Here is a 16,779-nt window from a genome sequence, read left to right on the forward strand (position 1 = left end):
AATTCAACATACCTAAATACCTAAAAAAAGAGCATAGTTACTTGTTAGTGGGGGGCATTAGAAGTTATATTTCGCAGGCCTGTGTTATCAGTCGCTAAAAGAACTCGATAAAAAATCATCGTTTAAAAATATTTTTCCCATCGCACCGAGAGGATAGTATTGCTAATGAAGATTATCAGAACTTAACTTAGTCAGGTTTTTTCCTTGCACGAATTGCGATTACAGACGTCGTGCAAAATAACTGGGTTTACATCTGCATCGCATTCTCGCGGCGATTAAGAAAACCGTTCAAGTTCGTCGAGCTTTGTTTTGCTTTAGATAGGCACGATCCGGTTCCATTTCGTTCTTAAGTTCGAGCCGGTGTTTGCAAATATTGAAAACATAGAAAATATCGCTAAAAGAGAGAAAAATACGACAATAGTTTCCGCTATATCTATCCAACTTCGCAACCGGATGCAGCTACGGTTATGTCAGCAGGAATCGAGCGGTTAGATCGGTCGCATGATTTCCTCCGAGAACTACAATAATGGAAAAAGTTCAGACATAGTCCTTGAGATAGAGGAAACAGCTCGTTTGTATGTCTTTATAATTATGTAAGAAGTGGTAAACTCTGCGGTGATCTAAGAATTAAGATCGTGATAATTTTCCTGCGAGAAGAGAAATAAACTGATAAAAATGTAGAGAGAGAAATCGACGGGATAATTGTTGAAATTACAGGCGACTCCTGCGATTAATTGACCCAAGCTTTTATTCGTGGTTTGAATAATTATCGACGACAAGGAAAAAGGGAAATACACGGAGTTCATTTTATAGATTATACAAACTTTTCATATAACGTTTAAAAATAAGAGAAAAGGAAATTGTTGTAATCGTTAATTTGTAATTGTAATCGGATAGTTTTTTTGTTTTTTTTTTTTTTTCCTCCATCACCTCAATTTTTTCTCTCATTCTTTCTTTAACAGCAGTTTCCGCCTAACTCGGAATACCTTACGGAGAAATTCAAACCCTCCCCCCCCCCCCCTCCCGTACTGGAAGAATAAGAGGATATTAGAATAATGGATTCAATTATCTCTCTGCAAGTCGGTAATTATTCTCCTAATCGATTTAACCAAACCACAATTAAATCGGCACTCAAATTACTACCGATAGATGTTTCTACGGAGCCGAAGAGCAGCGCTCCAGACTTTACTCCTGCAAAGCTATGAGGAAATTTTCTAAACTTAATCTCACACTCTAGCGGAGTCCGGAATTGGCATTTCGGTATTTTCCGTCCCGTGTTCAAAACACAAAACTTTTGTGTCGAATATAAAAGTTGAATCGAGTTGACAGGATGGGAGAAAAAATGAATTAGAATTTATCAGAGTTTACTCAAAGCTACGGCATAAAGTTTTCTGGTATTTCAAACGTCCGTAAATGCCCGCGAAAATTGTACATTTCAAATAGGACTGGTTTATAATTGCAGCGGATATTCGTGCCAAATTCTGGTTTTTACCTCTTGGACGAGTCCTGTTTTGCCGTCTTCTTCCCTGAGAATCTACGGAGGAAATGACGAGCAGCAGAAACAGGGCGATGTAGACGAAGCATCTGGATCCTCCCATTTCTCACAATGCTTGGGAGCCCTTGGCCCTTTACAGTTGTTAAGTTTGACGGTTGGGTTTCCGAATTGCCACCTTCAAGCGTTCATTTGTTCACTTACTAATTAACACTGCAAAATTATCTCGCCTTCGGATCGCGACCTTATTTATTTATTTATTTTTTTTTCTTTACTTCAGTTGTTGCCACCTCGGAGAGCGAGTGCAGCGCGACAAACTAGAACTGCAAGCGACTAATCCGCATGGCTTATGCTGAACTTGAAACACTGAAAACAAACGGGGGCGTGGGAAGCGGTTTAACAATTCGCTTCGGTTTGCAATGCGTGCGCGCGATTCGCGATGATCGAGACTTGGAAAATCAAGTTTTCGAACGGCTGTGAAATGTCGAAAAAATCGACCACTTTGAAACAAGTTCTGTTATTTTCTGTGCCGGGAATTATACGTGGTTGGTCAAAAATCGAGGATTTTTATAAAAATTTTATGGGATCGTTGTATATGCAATATTTACGAAATTGTTACATTTCCAAGCTACAGAGATATTTTGAAAAATAGCAAAATAGAAAAAAGTAAAATTGAAAAGAAAAGTCTGGATATCGAAGCTTCGTTCCAAATCGATTTAAAATTGTTAAACATCTTGCAGAATCATTCGATTTCATTCTACGATGGTTCGTTTTAACTAGAATTAGACTATCTTACGTTTTTAGTAATAGTGAATTCAATGTCACGATTTTTTTTAACGGTAATCAATACCGGTGCAATGTTTTGAAATTGATTATTCAACGATGCCAGAATGATGAAAAAAGATGTGACAGTGAATGTTTAGAAGTTAGATTTCTGAACGGAATTACTGAACTCTTAACGATTATAAATTGATTTTGACTAAAGCGTCGACATCTATACTGCAGTTATTTATAATCCGAATACCATATTTTTCACCTCGTAATAAAATAACTGAAAAGTACCGATTTTCGTCCAACCAATCTCTTTGGAATTAGACTTGAAAACTGCAGCGTCTACCGCGGTAGAATAAATGCGAATAAATTGGGTGTTTTCTTTAGTTGCAAGAGCGAGAGAATAAAGTTGAAAATTGGATCACGTAGCACCGGAACAAACACGACACAAAGGCTCTACAGTCTCTATGAAGAATTTAGAGATAAGAAGCGCGCGTTTACGCAAGTTCTCACAAAAGGTTTCAGCGCCTTAAATACACGACACAAAAATGCCGGCTGCGCTACGCGCGTCCGATTTGTTTGAAGCGTTGTGCGTACCTGACGTACCACGTATGTTGTACCTGTGAACGTAACGCGGAACGCAGCACCTGAATAATAAAAGCGTTGTTGTTACTCGAGGTCCGCTTCCCTACTGCGATTTACCTCGCCGACCTGACGCCCACCCGAGATTTTCTCGTTCATTTCATTCTCGGGCTATGCTTCTCTCTCTGTCTCAACGCGCGATGATTTCTTACTTTTTTTTTCTATTTTTAATATATCGCATTCAACGTCAACCCTGCAAAGAATATTTCTCGCGCTTCTTCTCCACTTGTGACTATCATTTCTATATTTAAAGCTACGAAGAGAAGTTCACTAAAATCGAACTAGCTCTATCGGTATTTCTCAACTTTGTACAAGTTCAAACTGAAACCTTATCTTGACCGGAGTGTCGAAAGTCACGTCATACCGCGGAAAACCTGAGCTTGAACTTTGCTGCAGACACTGGCAGTGAAGGACGGTAGTAAATTACGAAACCAACTGTAAAAACTTGTGGAAATAAAAATTCCACTAGCCAGAAGCGAAGAAACGCCGTGTATAAACGGTTGAAATTCTTCGCTGGTTCAAATTTCCCGCCTAAACTCCCAATCGGTTTACACGGAGTTTGACTCTGGCGCGCTTTCTATTCGAATTTCGAATTCCCGACGGTCTGAAACTTGTCGGAGAAATCTCGTACAATTCGCACGCAAGAATGACGATCAAATTTATCTGTGATAATGTTTTCACGTAGTTGAATGAGAAAGAAAACTATTGTAAAATCAACACGATATAGGGGGGGTAAAAAAAAACTGGTTTGTGTTTTAATCACGAGTAAGAAATATGAAATCGCAGTCACAAACCGAAGGATTTAATCGCTCTGCCGATTTGAAAACGTACCGAAATACAAGCTGCAAAGCCGAATCGGACGGATCGAGTCAAAGCTCGGGAGAACGACTGACTGACCGACTAACTCGGAGAATATCACCTCGACGACTGACAGCCGCGAGTATGGCAGGCAGCGTCGCTGACACGACTGAGGAGAAGCTCGGTGTCAGGGAGAAAGCGACGATCGGAGTTATCGTCGGACGCATCGCATCGCATCGCATCGCAACGCAACGCAACGTAGCGTAACGCAACGTAATGTAACCCCCCGTTGAAACCACCTGAAACCGACGTTCGGCGAGACTAAAGACGCGACCTGACGTGGATTTCATACTGACAACGCATGCTGGGAAACCGCTGATCGTAATCAGCGGCGTTTGGTGCTTTGCAAGCTCGCCTAAGAGCGAAATTCGCTCTGAGGGATAAATTTTATCCACGTTGAATTTCGTCGTTTGTTTTTACAAAGTCTGAGATGACAGCGAAAATTTATTTGAGAGTTTGAAATTTTTTTATGAAATTTGGTCTTCGTGAAAGAAAATTTGATTAATCAAGGCTTTTGAGAAATGACAACGAGGTGATAAAAAAATTTTCGAAAAAAATTTAAGAACTAGTGAGAATTCTTTCAAATAAATTTCGTCTTTACAGTCTTTGGAAAACAGCACGTGAAAGTTGTACATTGAGTAAATGAAGCCTGATTTCTTCAAAGAGGTAAATTTTTGAAGCTGCCGATTTTGTTACCGATTTTTCGTCGGAAGTTCTGCAATACTTTTCATAGTCTGCAGTAAATGAGTAGATTACACATAAATTTATGTATAAAAATAAAAGTTCAATTTCAAGACTGCTTCAAGAGAACTTCGAAGAAAAATTATCAAAAAAAATTAGTTTGATCTACAGTTACGAAGGTGTGCATAATTAATAAATAGCATTTCGGAGAAATCCGAGAATTGCGATTTATTGGAAAATTGTGAATGCCTCCGTGATACGAGTTGAAAGATTCTTCTTTGTGACGCTGAGATGAATTCACTGTAGCGATAACTCAAGAACCGATTGAGATATCAGAATAAAATATAGGGGATCGAATCACGCTATCGGTGGTTTTCGACAATAGCTGATACGTTGAAATTCGGTTTCGTCTTATTTTACTTCGATTTCAAGGCCGCAGTTATTTGAATACTTAATTTTTATTTTCCCCCACTTTCCTACGCAATCTTTTCAAAGTCTGATACAGTATAAATTTTCCACGAATTAAAGAGTCGATCACATCGTTTCAAAATTAACGAAAAGCGAGTTGACAAATCTCACGATTTCGCAAAAAAGAGTTCCAACGAAACAAACAAAAAGTTAAAAATCACACAGAGGGCTTCAAAAATATAAAACCCACTACAGATAATAAAAGTTTTGGTCGTATTTTTTTTTGTTCATGTGCTTTTAACCGTTTCGTACTGAATTTGGATAATATGTGAACTACCGTAACTGCTTGTCACAGAAAACACATATTGATTTGATCAATCTAATTACAAGACGCGTATTGGATTTGAAAAAGGCTTCGAAACAGTCAACCAAATCACAAACTACGCTGTACAGTGAACTTTGAATTTCTGTTGCTGCTTAGTACCACGAATACTCTCGATTCTCGTCTAATCTTAAGTCTGAATACGTAAACGGACACCCGCACAAGGAAAAGCTACCTCTTGACCCTCGAAGCAAAAAGCTCAATCCGAAACGCGTGGCTTGACGTGAAAGTTCCGTGCGGCGGTAGCGCGACTGACTTTGGCGCGCTGAGCTTTCGGCCGGTTTCGTAACGGCTTTGAAAGACTCGTGCGAGCGACTAAAGCCCGTCGAAATGATCGCCGAGGTCTGCGCGCGCATCTTCGGCTCGCTTTTTCACCCCCGTTGAATTCTCCCGCGCTGCGCGCGTAGCTGATCCTCTTCGAAACTCGTTGACGCGCTCGACGATCTGCAGACGAATGCCTCGCTAATTATTAACACCCGTAGGAGCGCCAAGGGACGGCTGATTAAGCCACCGCGATTCCGGGGAAGGAGATCTAGTTCACTTCTTCTTCTTCTTCTTCTTCTTCGATTCTCGCTTTTTACTCCTCGCTTCAGCTCGCAACGAACGGAATAGATTACCGCCTAACTAAACAGGATGGAACTGAACAAGTGGAACGGGCTGCATGCTCTATTCTTTGTCTATCTCGTGCAGAATATCCAACTTCCAATTCCAACTTTGGTTGCTCCGATGCTCGGCTTTCCGCACAATGGAAACTAGGCCTCGGATCCGTGAAACTCTGTATAAGTTACCGCTCGCTAAGTAGCCGCATGCAGCTGCGACAGTCTCCATAATTTTACCCGGCTGAGTGGCTTCGTCGGTATCCTGAAATCCCTCGTCTTCAATTATATCGAAATTTCGATCGTACCTATTGGCGGTTTCAGCCGGGACCGAAAACTGGACAAGACGGTGTGACGATTTTTTGTTACATCCTTTAGTACGACGGCGAAAAGCTCGGCGTTTGACGAGCTTCCCACTTCAGGGTGAGAAATTTACGGGAGCAAGAGAAGTCAGAAGAGCTTGAATGTTTATATTCAAGCCGAGATTCTCGGCCACATTTTCATACTAATGGACTTCTTCAACTCGTTCGCTGAACTTCTTTCACCTCTGGTTGTACGTACAAGGTTCAAGACGCCTATAATCATAGTCTTTAACGGTAAAGATTATACTCTACAACCTCGTAAGATATACGAATAACGAATTTTCCTAATTACCCGGGCGTAAAGGCAGTTACCTAGAACATACTAATTCCGTCTTGGATTTTCCCCCGAAGTTAGCTGCGTGTAACTTATTCTTCAACGTTAATGCGCATGTTACAAAAACTCTGCAAAACACTTGCTGGATGAAACGAGGTAACGACTGCTATTTGGAATTCGAAATGGTGAAGAAAAAAACAAAAAAAAGTCCTCTGAAAACTTGAAGATGATAAAGAAGTTGCGCTTTGAGACCGGATAACTTGAAGTTTCAGGTCGATCAAGTCTCGACTTGCAAGTCTACCGACAATGAGAGTCCGATCGCTTCCTAATCCCGAAAAAAGGTTCGACAATACATAAAAGCGTGCCAGAAACGGACTGAAGAATTGATTCCCCGGATGGATTCGAAACCGAAACGAATTGTGAGCTTGAAAGCTAGATTGAGCTGCTGATTCGGGAGGCGCTGGAAAGCGGTGTAATTTCGTGAGGTTCGCGATTGCTGGCCGCAGCTGGGCGCGAACGACAGAAACACGGGTAAAAAAGAATATGGAATGGAAAAAATGGTAACAGAGCAACAACGCAGCCACGGAATTACTCATGGAGCGCAACAACGAGGCGGGGAATTGTTGACGCCCACCAATCCGTACCCCGCTGGTTTAATCCCGCGGTTACGACACTCGTCGAGGTGAGCACCAAAAATCACGTTCTCAAATGTCGGTGAGTTTAGCTTGATGAAAACACCCAACACTTGCAGAGCGAGCCGCGCTCAATCGGTCTCAGCAATTTCGGTCGCCGCCCGTTTCTCATCCGTTTCAACGCTTGAAAGTGCTCCGATTCAGGCGGGGTTGAAATTCCGATTTTGAAAAGTTCCGAAAGCGCCGAATTCCGAATTTTTTGCTCGCGAAACTTGAGGTGAAGAAATCAAACTTTGACGAAACATCAAAGTTTCGAATGGTTAGAAACCTGAAGCTCAAAGTTCTGAAAGTGCAAAGTTCTGAAAGGACTAAATCCCGAAAGGGCGCAACTTCGATAAGTCAAAGTTTCGAAAGTGAGAAGATGAGAAAATTAAAAAATCTGAAACACCGAAATTCCGAATGATCGAAGATTTTCAGTTCCGTGAATTTCTGGTTTGGTGAAATTTCACCACTTTAATCTTTCTTTCTTTTGGACTTTCGATATTTTTACGTTCGGAATGCTGGTTATTCGGATTTCATTCTGTTAAATTCACTGTGCCGAGTTCTATGCCATATCAAATTTTTGTTTCAACGTTGTCTTGATCTTGACAACAATTTTGAGTATATTCATTGACACAGGGTTGGCTCAGCTTCGATTTCTGGCTTATTGACGGTCGCTACTGACATTCCGCCAACTCGTGAGTAAAATTTTTTACTTGTGAACATTACGTCGTCTTTAATTAATCAAACGATGGTCGGCATTTGGATAAATGTGCTACCTGGGTGATAAGAAGACTGACACAGATGGGATTAGTTTTCGCTGCAAGTTGGACCGATGTACCGATAACAAAGTCATGCGTTATTACGGCGTGTCATAGCGTGCGAAAAATGTTCGAATCGATGACCGATAACGTCGACGAATCGCACGTGAAACGGAACACGACCGAGCTTTGATAGAATAAAAATTACAAATGCAGGTTACGTGGAAAAGGGTTTACCGTCCGCAGCTTCGTGAAAAGCTCTGGTTATGCATGTCTGTGTGTGCGTAACGACCCGGCTGAAATGTATTCCTGAGGGATAATAGGGTAAATAAAACGAAGCTAAAGTAGCACGAGAACAATGCCAATTATTTCTATAACAACGGGAACGACCCGGGTGTAAAATCGATTTAGGAATACGATCTTTCCAGGGAGATTATTGCTTTACGGTTTAACAATACACAGAGACGTAGAATTATGGCTCAAATTTTCTTATACGATTCCGCATGTAATCTCGGTGAAATAATTTAATCGACCGACGTCGCTAGTCCTAAATAAAATTTTTCAAATCATGTTGTGATAGGGGTAAATCACGTCAGATCAAACCAAACAAATTAATCCTCTCAAGTAGTCAAGTAAGATTGTGTGTCAAGCATCGTTTGCACTTAGAAAAGAGTTCCATCTTGTTTCGGTAAATACCATGAAATTAAATGAAATAATTAGAGTATCGCGATGACGTTGATATTTTGAATATTGTGTCGGAATTACAGGGAAATCTGTGACTAGTAACCATTTAGTTTGATTGTAGTTGTGAATGCTACATTTTAAGGTTGTCGTAACGTCAGTTTGTAGATTCGGTCAACTTGTAAGTTTCTTTGGCCTTCATCGAATCATCGGAACAGTCGTAAAAAGAGGATATAGTAGCTACTACTAACTGTACCATAAACAAATCTACACACAATATACTACATTTTTTGGTTATACAAACAATAAGCTAAAAGACTCGTTATTATGTTTCATCCGGAATCACATCATTTTTATTACCGATGATAACACAACTGTAAGAAATTTGTCTCCCCAAGTATTAGCTCAAAGTAAACATGACGTAAAGCCGTTTAACCCGAGTCGAAAAAGCCTTACACAAGTGCGGACATTGGGATAGGTCAGAAAGAGATCAGGACTGGAAACAAAAAACGATGGTACGCGAACAGTGCGGGGAAAAAATCCAGTGATAAATAACATTTCTCGAACGGTTTACTCCCCTTCCTCCCTGCGAACGATGCGCTGTGCTTGTTCAGTTGGGCCTGGAGGAAGGGAGGAAGGGAGAAAGATTCACCCTGAGTAATGTCCCGAGTCGTAGAAAATGACGTTTGTCGTGGTGGTGCCTAGCGTGCGGCGAAATGCCGACTCCCCCCTCCCCCACCCCCCCAAAAAGCCTCATAATTGTCCTCATCCTAAGCCGGCGGGTTATGCCTCCAGCTCCGGCAAAAGATCCTCTATAGGAAAACGGCGAAAAGGGATAGGGGCAAGGGGGGAGGGGGGGGGGGGGGGTGAAGGAGGGTAAATACTTGAATATTGATTAAGCATGCAGGTTGGAACGACGATCGGAAGAACACCACCAGCAACGAGCGTGTCCGCCGGTATTTATAGGCCTTGTAAATTGTACTATGCACGTGTATAATATAATGTATACAACACCGAGGAAAAAACGAGGGATGCTAGTTTAGAGCGTAAGACAAAGAGGCGAACGGATGTCCGTCCTTATCCTCGTAATCGAGACGTGAAATGAGTCTGCGGGCAATCGTATAATTTGATTTATACAATGAGCGGCGTCGGTCGTTGTTATCTTTGGGTCGATCACCGGTCGTTGACACACTCGGAAAAATTGGTAGTATCTACTTGATTGCGGACGTGCTTTTTCGCGGTAGCATACTTTTTGTTTTAATTCAGCAATTTCGATTTATTTGTTTATTTATTTATTTATTTTTTTCTATTCGTTTCACTGCAATTTCAATCAGAACTGATATCGTGGGACGTTTAGATTTTCTAGAATGCATATTATAGCGATATTTAATTGAGTAAATTGGAAATAAATTTGCACAGGTGAATATGTGAAAAGTAGTATTTACAAAGAAAAAGTAAAGGATAAATTTTGCAGGAACTAGAATCCGCAAGGCCTTCCTTGAAGTGAGCGAAAAGCTGTGGGAGAACGCGTGGAACAGGCTGGGAGATTCCGGGCTGTTGACTAGCCGATGATCCTCCAGCCCACCCGAACCAAAAAGAGCGTAGTCTGCTCTTGAATATTCACGAGAACGCCCTCGTTGCATAGTTTTGCATGACCTTTTTTCACTTCGCACACGTATTAGAGAACGCCGGTGATCAAGGCCTCGTCACGAATGATTTTGGAACTCAATTCCGCATCAATGCCGACCTTCTTCTGCGCGCGTCGAAAACGCGTGTGTCCACTTGAAAAGCTCACGCAACGAAGTCTGAAGCTTCTCGACAGATGCCGGAGGATCGGGTTAACGAATAAAATCACGTCTTAAGATATCAAGTTCTGTGCGGCTTGTAAGATGAAGTTCGAAAAGACACGCAGATATAGTGTTGCACTATCTCAAAGACAATCCCCGAGCTTTACTGATGAGTTTAGCGCTGAGTAAGCTTGGAAGATTTTACTCTGCTCGTAGGTCGAAGATGTAAGTTTATCGAACAGCACGTGAATTAGTGAATCTTATAGAGGTATATTGACACAGATCTATTCAATAAACTGAAACGATCAATTGGAAGGAATCCAACGGCGTTGGACTCGCTTTTTGCTAGTTTGCTAATCTCGCGAATTTCACCCTTGAACCGTATTGGGGTGAACGCTTACAAATGTCGATAATACAGGGAACTACTGAAAATCAGTGATGGTAGCCTTGCTGTTTGCTGTTTTAGCCTCACATCATACCGACCGTCAAATGTTTCGCTTAACCGACGATGTGTCAGGGGGATTCAAGTCAGTACCACATCGGTTGGTAACTGTACCGACATGATGGTCGGCGACTGCTTCGCAAGAAACGATATCAAATTGCATATCGAATTCCGCAGGGAAGCGAAAAACAAGCGTAATTAACGAATGGTAACTTAATTGTGATAGAAAATTGCAAAAGACTCACGTGGTGGCTCAGGACAGTTGTTCTCGTCGCTGCCGTCCTCGCAGTCTCTGTTGAAATCACACCGCTGAGATGTGCTGATGCACCTCGAAAGGTCGCAGACGAACTCGTCGATGCCGCAGGCTGGGGATGATAATACGAAATTTAAAGACAGCCATTCGTGAATTAATTCTTATCAAACTCCTGATTCCATTCCATAGATTTCATTGTTACTCAATATTAAAAACTTTGAATTATAAACCCACAGCCCTTAATCCACTAAACACTAGACGGAGTGTGAAATCCTTAATCACTACTGTCAATATATTACACAAATGGTGAGCAATGTTTGAGGATTATTTGTTAAGAAGCCAGTTAATAACGTTGAAATAGAATATTTGAACAGTTTAAGTCCACCTCAAATTCGTTCGTGAATCGATGGTAAGGACAAGCTAACGTTTCCGAAATTTTCATCCATGAGTTTATCCACTCAGTATATACTCCCGCAGTTTTAAATATTTACCTGACTTAAATAAACTGCTCTCTGATCTCATGGTTATTCTTGAAATCTGAGCAAGTATCCTCGTTTTGGAACATACCTTCAGCCACAAGGACTTGGAGTTTCACCGTAAGCATAGAGTAAACAGCAAGCCGAGATAAAAGTTTCAAGCATTTTCGGTAATAGCGGGTGACGATTGGTCACAGCGAGAAGACGAGATAAGACGTAAAGAAATTCGACAGAAGACACGCGTAGAAGAGAAAAAAATAAATGAATAAATAACGTAAGAAAAATGATCGAGATTCGATTACGAGCCCTGAAATCGGCTGCGTGGATTTGGATGGATTTGGCCATTCTGGTTGCGGTCGACACAGCTTCCGAAATTCACTTGTGGTTTTAACTCGGCGATGTTCTCCGTACCTTCGTTCGAACAATTCTCTTCGTCACTATAGTCATCGCAGTCCTGTCTGCCATCGCACATCTGTGATCGGGCGATGCATTTCCTGCCATCTTTGCAACGGAACGAGTCGTCACCTCGGCATTGAACCCATTCCGGGATAGGCGAAGGTTGTGATAACCACGTCTCATCTTCGCCACCTTCTTCTGTGCCCGGCCTAGCTGCTGGGGTCGTTGGCTTTTCATCTACTGCGACGCCTGTTGTCGGTACGGGCTGAGGCTGAGGTTCGAACAACTCTACGTCATTACCTTCCTCTATGTCTGTCTTGGGTGTTGAGGTGAATCGGGTTTGGCTTTCACCCTTTCCTCCGGAGGTTGGTTCGCGCACTAAGACTGTCCACGGGTCGTTCCGACGGTCTTCTGCTGAGGTTGATTGGGTCGGGAATAAATTTTTGAATAGCTCATCTTCATTCTGATCATAATGTTGATATGGATCCTCGGGCAATAGCTCTCCGCCTACTCTTGGTAGATTTGGAACTGCCCGTCCCGAATTTCGGTTTAGATCGATTGGCGTGGTCGAAGAACGGACCGTGGACGGATGTGTCGAGGTGAAAATAGAGACAAAAAGAAAGAGAAAGAAAACTAGACAGTGAAAATGATTCGTAAAGAACAGAAAATTTCTGGTATGGAGTATACGTTCATACGTGAAATTTACATGCTTGCGGAATGAAGTCTGACTTGGCATTCGTTAAAATGCATCAGATTAAGGTGAAGAAAAAAACCATGAGTGGTGATGAAGAGTTTTTCATTCCGATGCTTAGCCCATGAGTGATTCCTTATCATTCATTACAGAAGTGGGGCATCTTTTTCTTTCAAATGATTTACGGCGATTCCAATGAGACTGAAGTATGTTTATCTATATTTATCACTGCGAGCGGACGAAAAGTGGTTAAATTCAATGTTATAAACTGCCATTCAGCTGTCAAGGAAAAGAAAATAAAGCTTCAAGGTTATTTTACGCGGATCAATTTTCTTCTTACTCCCATTTACCATGAAAAACACCTGAGAACAACAAAGTTTCAACTCGATTCTCAAAGAGGGGCAATTTTCAGGGGCATTGATCCTTGACTATAGTTAAGGCAGACACGATTGCAAGAATAAGATGCATGCGGAGTGGATTAATTCGAGAGCAGAAAAGCTTGACACCGAAAGACAAGCCGATGTTTCATATTGGTTTTGTGATAGTTGGATGAGTCGATTTTAATTTTTCCCTGGTCCTATTTGTGTTATTGCGTCATGAAGTTCTTCGTACCTCTCGGAGGACAGCCTTCTTCATCGCTGTTGTCGGCGCAATCTGGATTCCCATCGCATCGCTGTGCACCGGCAAGGCATCCGTTGCCATTTCTGCAGCGGAAGGTATCGTCGCCTCGACACACGACACCCGGGTATGTCGGAGGTGAGGGAGTTAGCAGCCCAGGTACATTCAGACCCAGCCGAGCCTCTTCTTCTTCCGGATCAATCACGGCTCCGTCTCTATCTAAGGTGGACCCCGGCCCATCTATGCGATTATCAGCTTCTTTCTCATCAACTGAAATTCCGGAATTTTCTACCGCTCTTGATATCGATGGCTCGATGTTCCTGTCTGCGATTGTTGTTGCAGTTGGTAGTTCGATGCGCCGAGGTGGAAAGAATGAGAGATAGTGTAGAAGAAGCAGGATCGGTGGAAAGAGGTGAAGAATTTGAAATAAATGGACGGATAGTTGTAGAAAAGAAGAGAGAAATTAATAAAAATACGTGTACAATGTTCAAGAATGGTTGTGGGTGGAAGAAAAGTAATAACTATTAATGTAAAGTAACAATAATATCATTGATTCGTTGTGCATACACATAAACTCGTCATGCGTGCAGTATGATTGGGGAACGATCAAATTGAAATGTAATTCCATCGAAAATATGTGAATATGACTAAATGATAATACCATCAAATCAAAATCTGAAGGGTATCTTACCTTGAGTGGTTGGCGTGGAGGTTGTGGCTTCAGGAGGGTTACAGTTCTCCTCGTCAGATCCGTCTGCGCACTGTGAAGTACCGTCGCATCTCGAGTCGATAGGTACGCATTCGCCGGTCGTTCTGCACTGTATTTCCACCTCATAGTCGCATTGCAATTCACCTTGGTTTGAGGCTAAAGCCGATCACAAGCCGATGAATGGAAGAAGATGCAGCGGAGAGGGATGGATTCAAAAATCGAACCAAAAATTTAAGTGCAAGATCGGGAAGAAAAGTAAACGGATAAATAACTTGATGAACATTGAACTACGTGTGAATCTACTACTAATTATATACGCTATTGCACTACGCTACGGATAACAACGTCAGTGCGAAGTACGTCATGCGTGATTCTTACCAGATTTCTCTGACGTAAGCCTTCGAGGCTATTTACTATGTACACTTCCAAATCAAAGGTTTCTCACTCCCTGACTTTGGCCAGTATTAAAACACGCTAAGGTCATAGCGACGCTGTGTTAGACATCAGAGGTATTCTATACTCACATTGCATGTTTCTAAAGCTGAAATCCTCTGGATCGAGCAATATGTCGCCAAGAGAATGGAGATTGACCTGTTTTTCGAAGACCGAGCGGACCTGATCCTCGTTCGAGTCGTTCGACACGATGTCGAGGGTGACCTGCGTCGTGAAGGGGTCGGAAGTTTTCCTGAAATATGAGTCGTCAGATAAAAGCTCTGCTCCATTGGTCCGTAGGCTGACGTTAAATCGCGAGCCGAGGTGGCCGCGGAAGGATACCGGTGAAGATACTCACGAGAATTTGAGGATGGCGGTACCGGTATCGTAATCGGGTAAAGATCGTTTGTACAACCGGTTGATTTCGATAATCAGCTGTTCGCTGAGATTCTTGAATTCGGGTGTTCGTCGATCAGCGAACTCCGACTTGAAAGGTTCTGTGATTCTTACGATAACTCGGTAGTAATCTGCAAGAGATCAAATTGAAGTTACTTGGATTGTCCCTGATGCAACCAAACGCTTGGGAAGCCATTGTAGTGATGCAATCAGGAAGTTGGGCGGTTAAGGCTACTTATACGAATGATTTTTGCTTTACTTACATGTGCCGCCAAATGGTTTTGATTCTGTTCCTGAATCTGTTTTAGGAACTGGTATACTCTCGGTAATGTCGTTGGTGATCGTGTCACCGCTTCCGGATTCTCCATAGTCCTCGTCATCGTCCCCGCCGTTATCCGGAAACTGTGAAAACGTGAGAAACAATCGTGATCCATTCCTTGCGAACTTTACCCTGATATCCGATTAGAATGGAGTATTTTTCTTACCTCATTTTCGTCAATGTTGTTTTGACGAGGCGTTCTTCGTACCGATCGCTTGAATCGCTCGTTCCATTCAGAATTGTCAAACAGCGAATTGACTTCTGGAGAAATTAGAGAAATTCATAAGCTCACTATTCTCGTTGGGTAGTGATTGGCTAATACTAATTGTCTTTCGAAAGAGATTTCGAACGAATTCCACGACTGACGTACTGGTAATTCGCAAAGTGATTTTTGTCCTTTTGCCAAATTGAAGGGTGAGAAAATCGGAGCAAACGACCTACATCACCTAACCTGCCATGGCCAGGCGATGAATACATCCCGTAACTTGATGTAAGGGAGCAATTATTGTACTGTACCATGATTCGTGAGATCTTTATTCGAATCGTAAAGCTCTTTTATGGTAGAGTCGCGTCTAAGTCTGGTTAAAAAATAATGCTGTCTAATAAAATGAGCCTAAAATACTGTACCATAGCTCTGCTTATCCTCTTCAACCGATTCCTCTTGAGAGCCGCGGAAGAAGTCAAACACGCTTTTTTTTATTCTGTGTATGATAGAGGGCTGGTAGTGCTTCTGGATCATAGGAAGTTCAGCACGGTCGGCAGCATCGAAGACCAGATCATCGTTCTGCAATCAGAGCGAAAGAAGGTCGATTAGAAGAAAAGTCGACACTGCCGTGTATTCGCCAAACTTTTGCCTGCTTCGCTGAGTGCGTCGAATTTCCCGGGGCAAAGACGTAGAGTGCTCCATAAGGCCAATTTGAAGAGAGATGAATAATAAAAGTGATTTGGATCTGTTCACTCGGCCCCGCATGGTCGCTGTTTCTCAGCGCCATCGAGGTCTATTGGCTGTTTGCCGAGTATCACCCAGTGCTCGCACGCTTTGCTCGTAAACTACCAATTCCCACCTAAATACGCGATATAAATTCAGGATCAGAATCGAGAGTCCTTTCCCACCCTTCGCCCGCCTACGCCCGTTACCCCATACTTCACGCCTAATGCACCAAGATACAAACCACGTGGTTTCTGAAACTGCTTCAAAGATACCGAGCATGTAAACCGACCATCCTGAGGTCAGTGACGCGACGCCCAGGTGCTACGACCCAGACAAAAGGTTCCGAACCCCACCAAGGATCAAGTAGCTGAGGCCAAATGCTCAGGGGATTCCGGAACGTATATTGACCGTGTCGAACTCGAGGACAAAAATCGTTTCGTCTAATTTTCAGTTCGTTAAATCGACACTTGTTGCGGTTTACGATTAAGATACTCGAGAGGAAGATAAGGACATGAAACCGGACTGTCTAAGAATTGAGAAGCTAAAAAAAGGCACTTGAAACACGTTTATTCTCAAGGAGTTTGAACCACTTAGAAATGTTTTGACGTTCAGGTTGATGCCTGTGCTTAGATTTACACAGTTAAAAAGGTTGCTTTGGTTAGTTAAACGTAATAGTTGTACTATTCGTAAATCGTTGGATGAGTTCGTTCATTGCCAGCCGTTGTTGTAACTAGCCACTTCAGTTAGCAC

At 42.3% G+C, this 16,779-nt stretch overlaps 1 protein-coding gene across 29 annotated transcripts in view; it reads right to left on the reverse strand.

The window, feature by feature from the left end:
* Positions 1–16,779, reverse strand: part of LOC107222358 (basement membrane-specific heparan sulfate proteoglycan core protein) — a 125,393-nt gene that overhangs the window by 63,599 nt on the left and 45,015 nt on the right. For 21 of the 29 annotated variants that reach the window (XM_046736083.1, XM_046736087.1, XM_046736080.1 and 18 more), the window contains exons 2-10: positions 15,726–15,882; positions 15,265–15,359; positions 15,043–15,181; positions 14,742–14,910; positions 14,476–14,636; positions 13,934–14,107; positions 13,237–13,566; positions 11,949–12,461; positions 11,054–11,173 (exon numbers count right to left, since the gene is read on the reverse strand). In XM_046736083.1, the coding sequence (XP_046592039.1) occupies positions 11,054–11,173; positions 11,949–12,461; positions 13,237–13,566; positions 13,934–14,107; positions 14,476–14,636; positions 14,742–14,910; positions 15,043–15,181; positions 15,265–15,359; positions 15,726–15,882 (1,858 nt within the window). Of the gene's footprint in view, positions 1–1,492; positions 1,859–3,736; positions 3,872–11,053; positions 11,174–11,948; positions 12,462–13,236; positions 13,567–13,933; positions 14,108–14,475; positions 14,637–14,741; positions 14,911–15,042; positions 15,182–15,264; positions 15,360–15,725; positions 15,883–16,779 lie in introns of those variants that run through there. The other 8 variants (XM_046736106.1, XM_046736105.1, XM_046736104.1 and 5 more) reach the window with 5 other exon arrangements.

Source organism: Neodiprion lecontei, chromosome 4, assembly GCF_021901455.1.
Source record: "Neodiprion lecontei isolate iyNeoLeco1 chromosome 4, iyNeoLeco1.1, whole genome shotgun sequence".
Taxonomy (NCBI): Eukaryota; Metazoa; Arthropoda; class Insecta; order Hymenoptera; family Diprionidae; genus Neodiprion; species Neodiprion lecontei.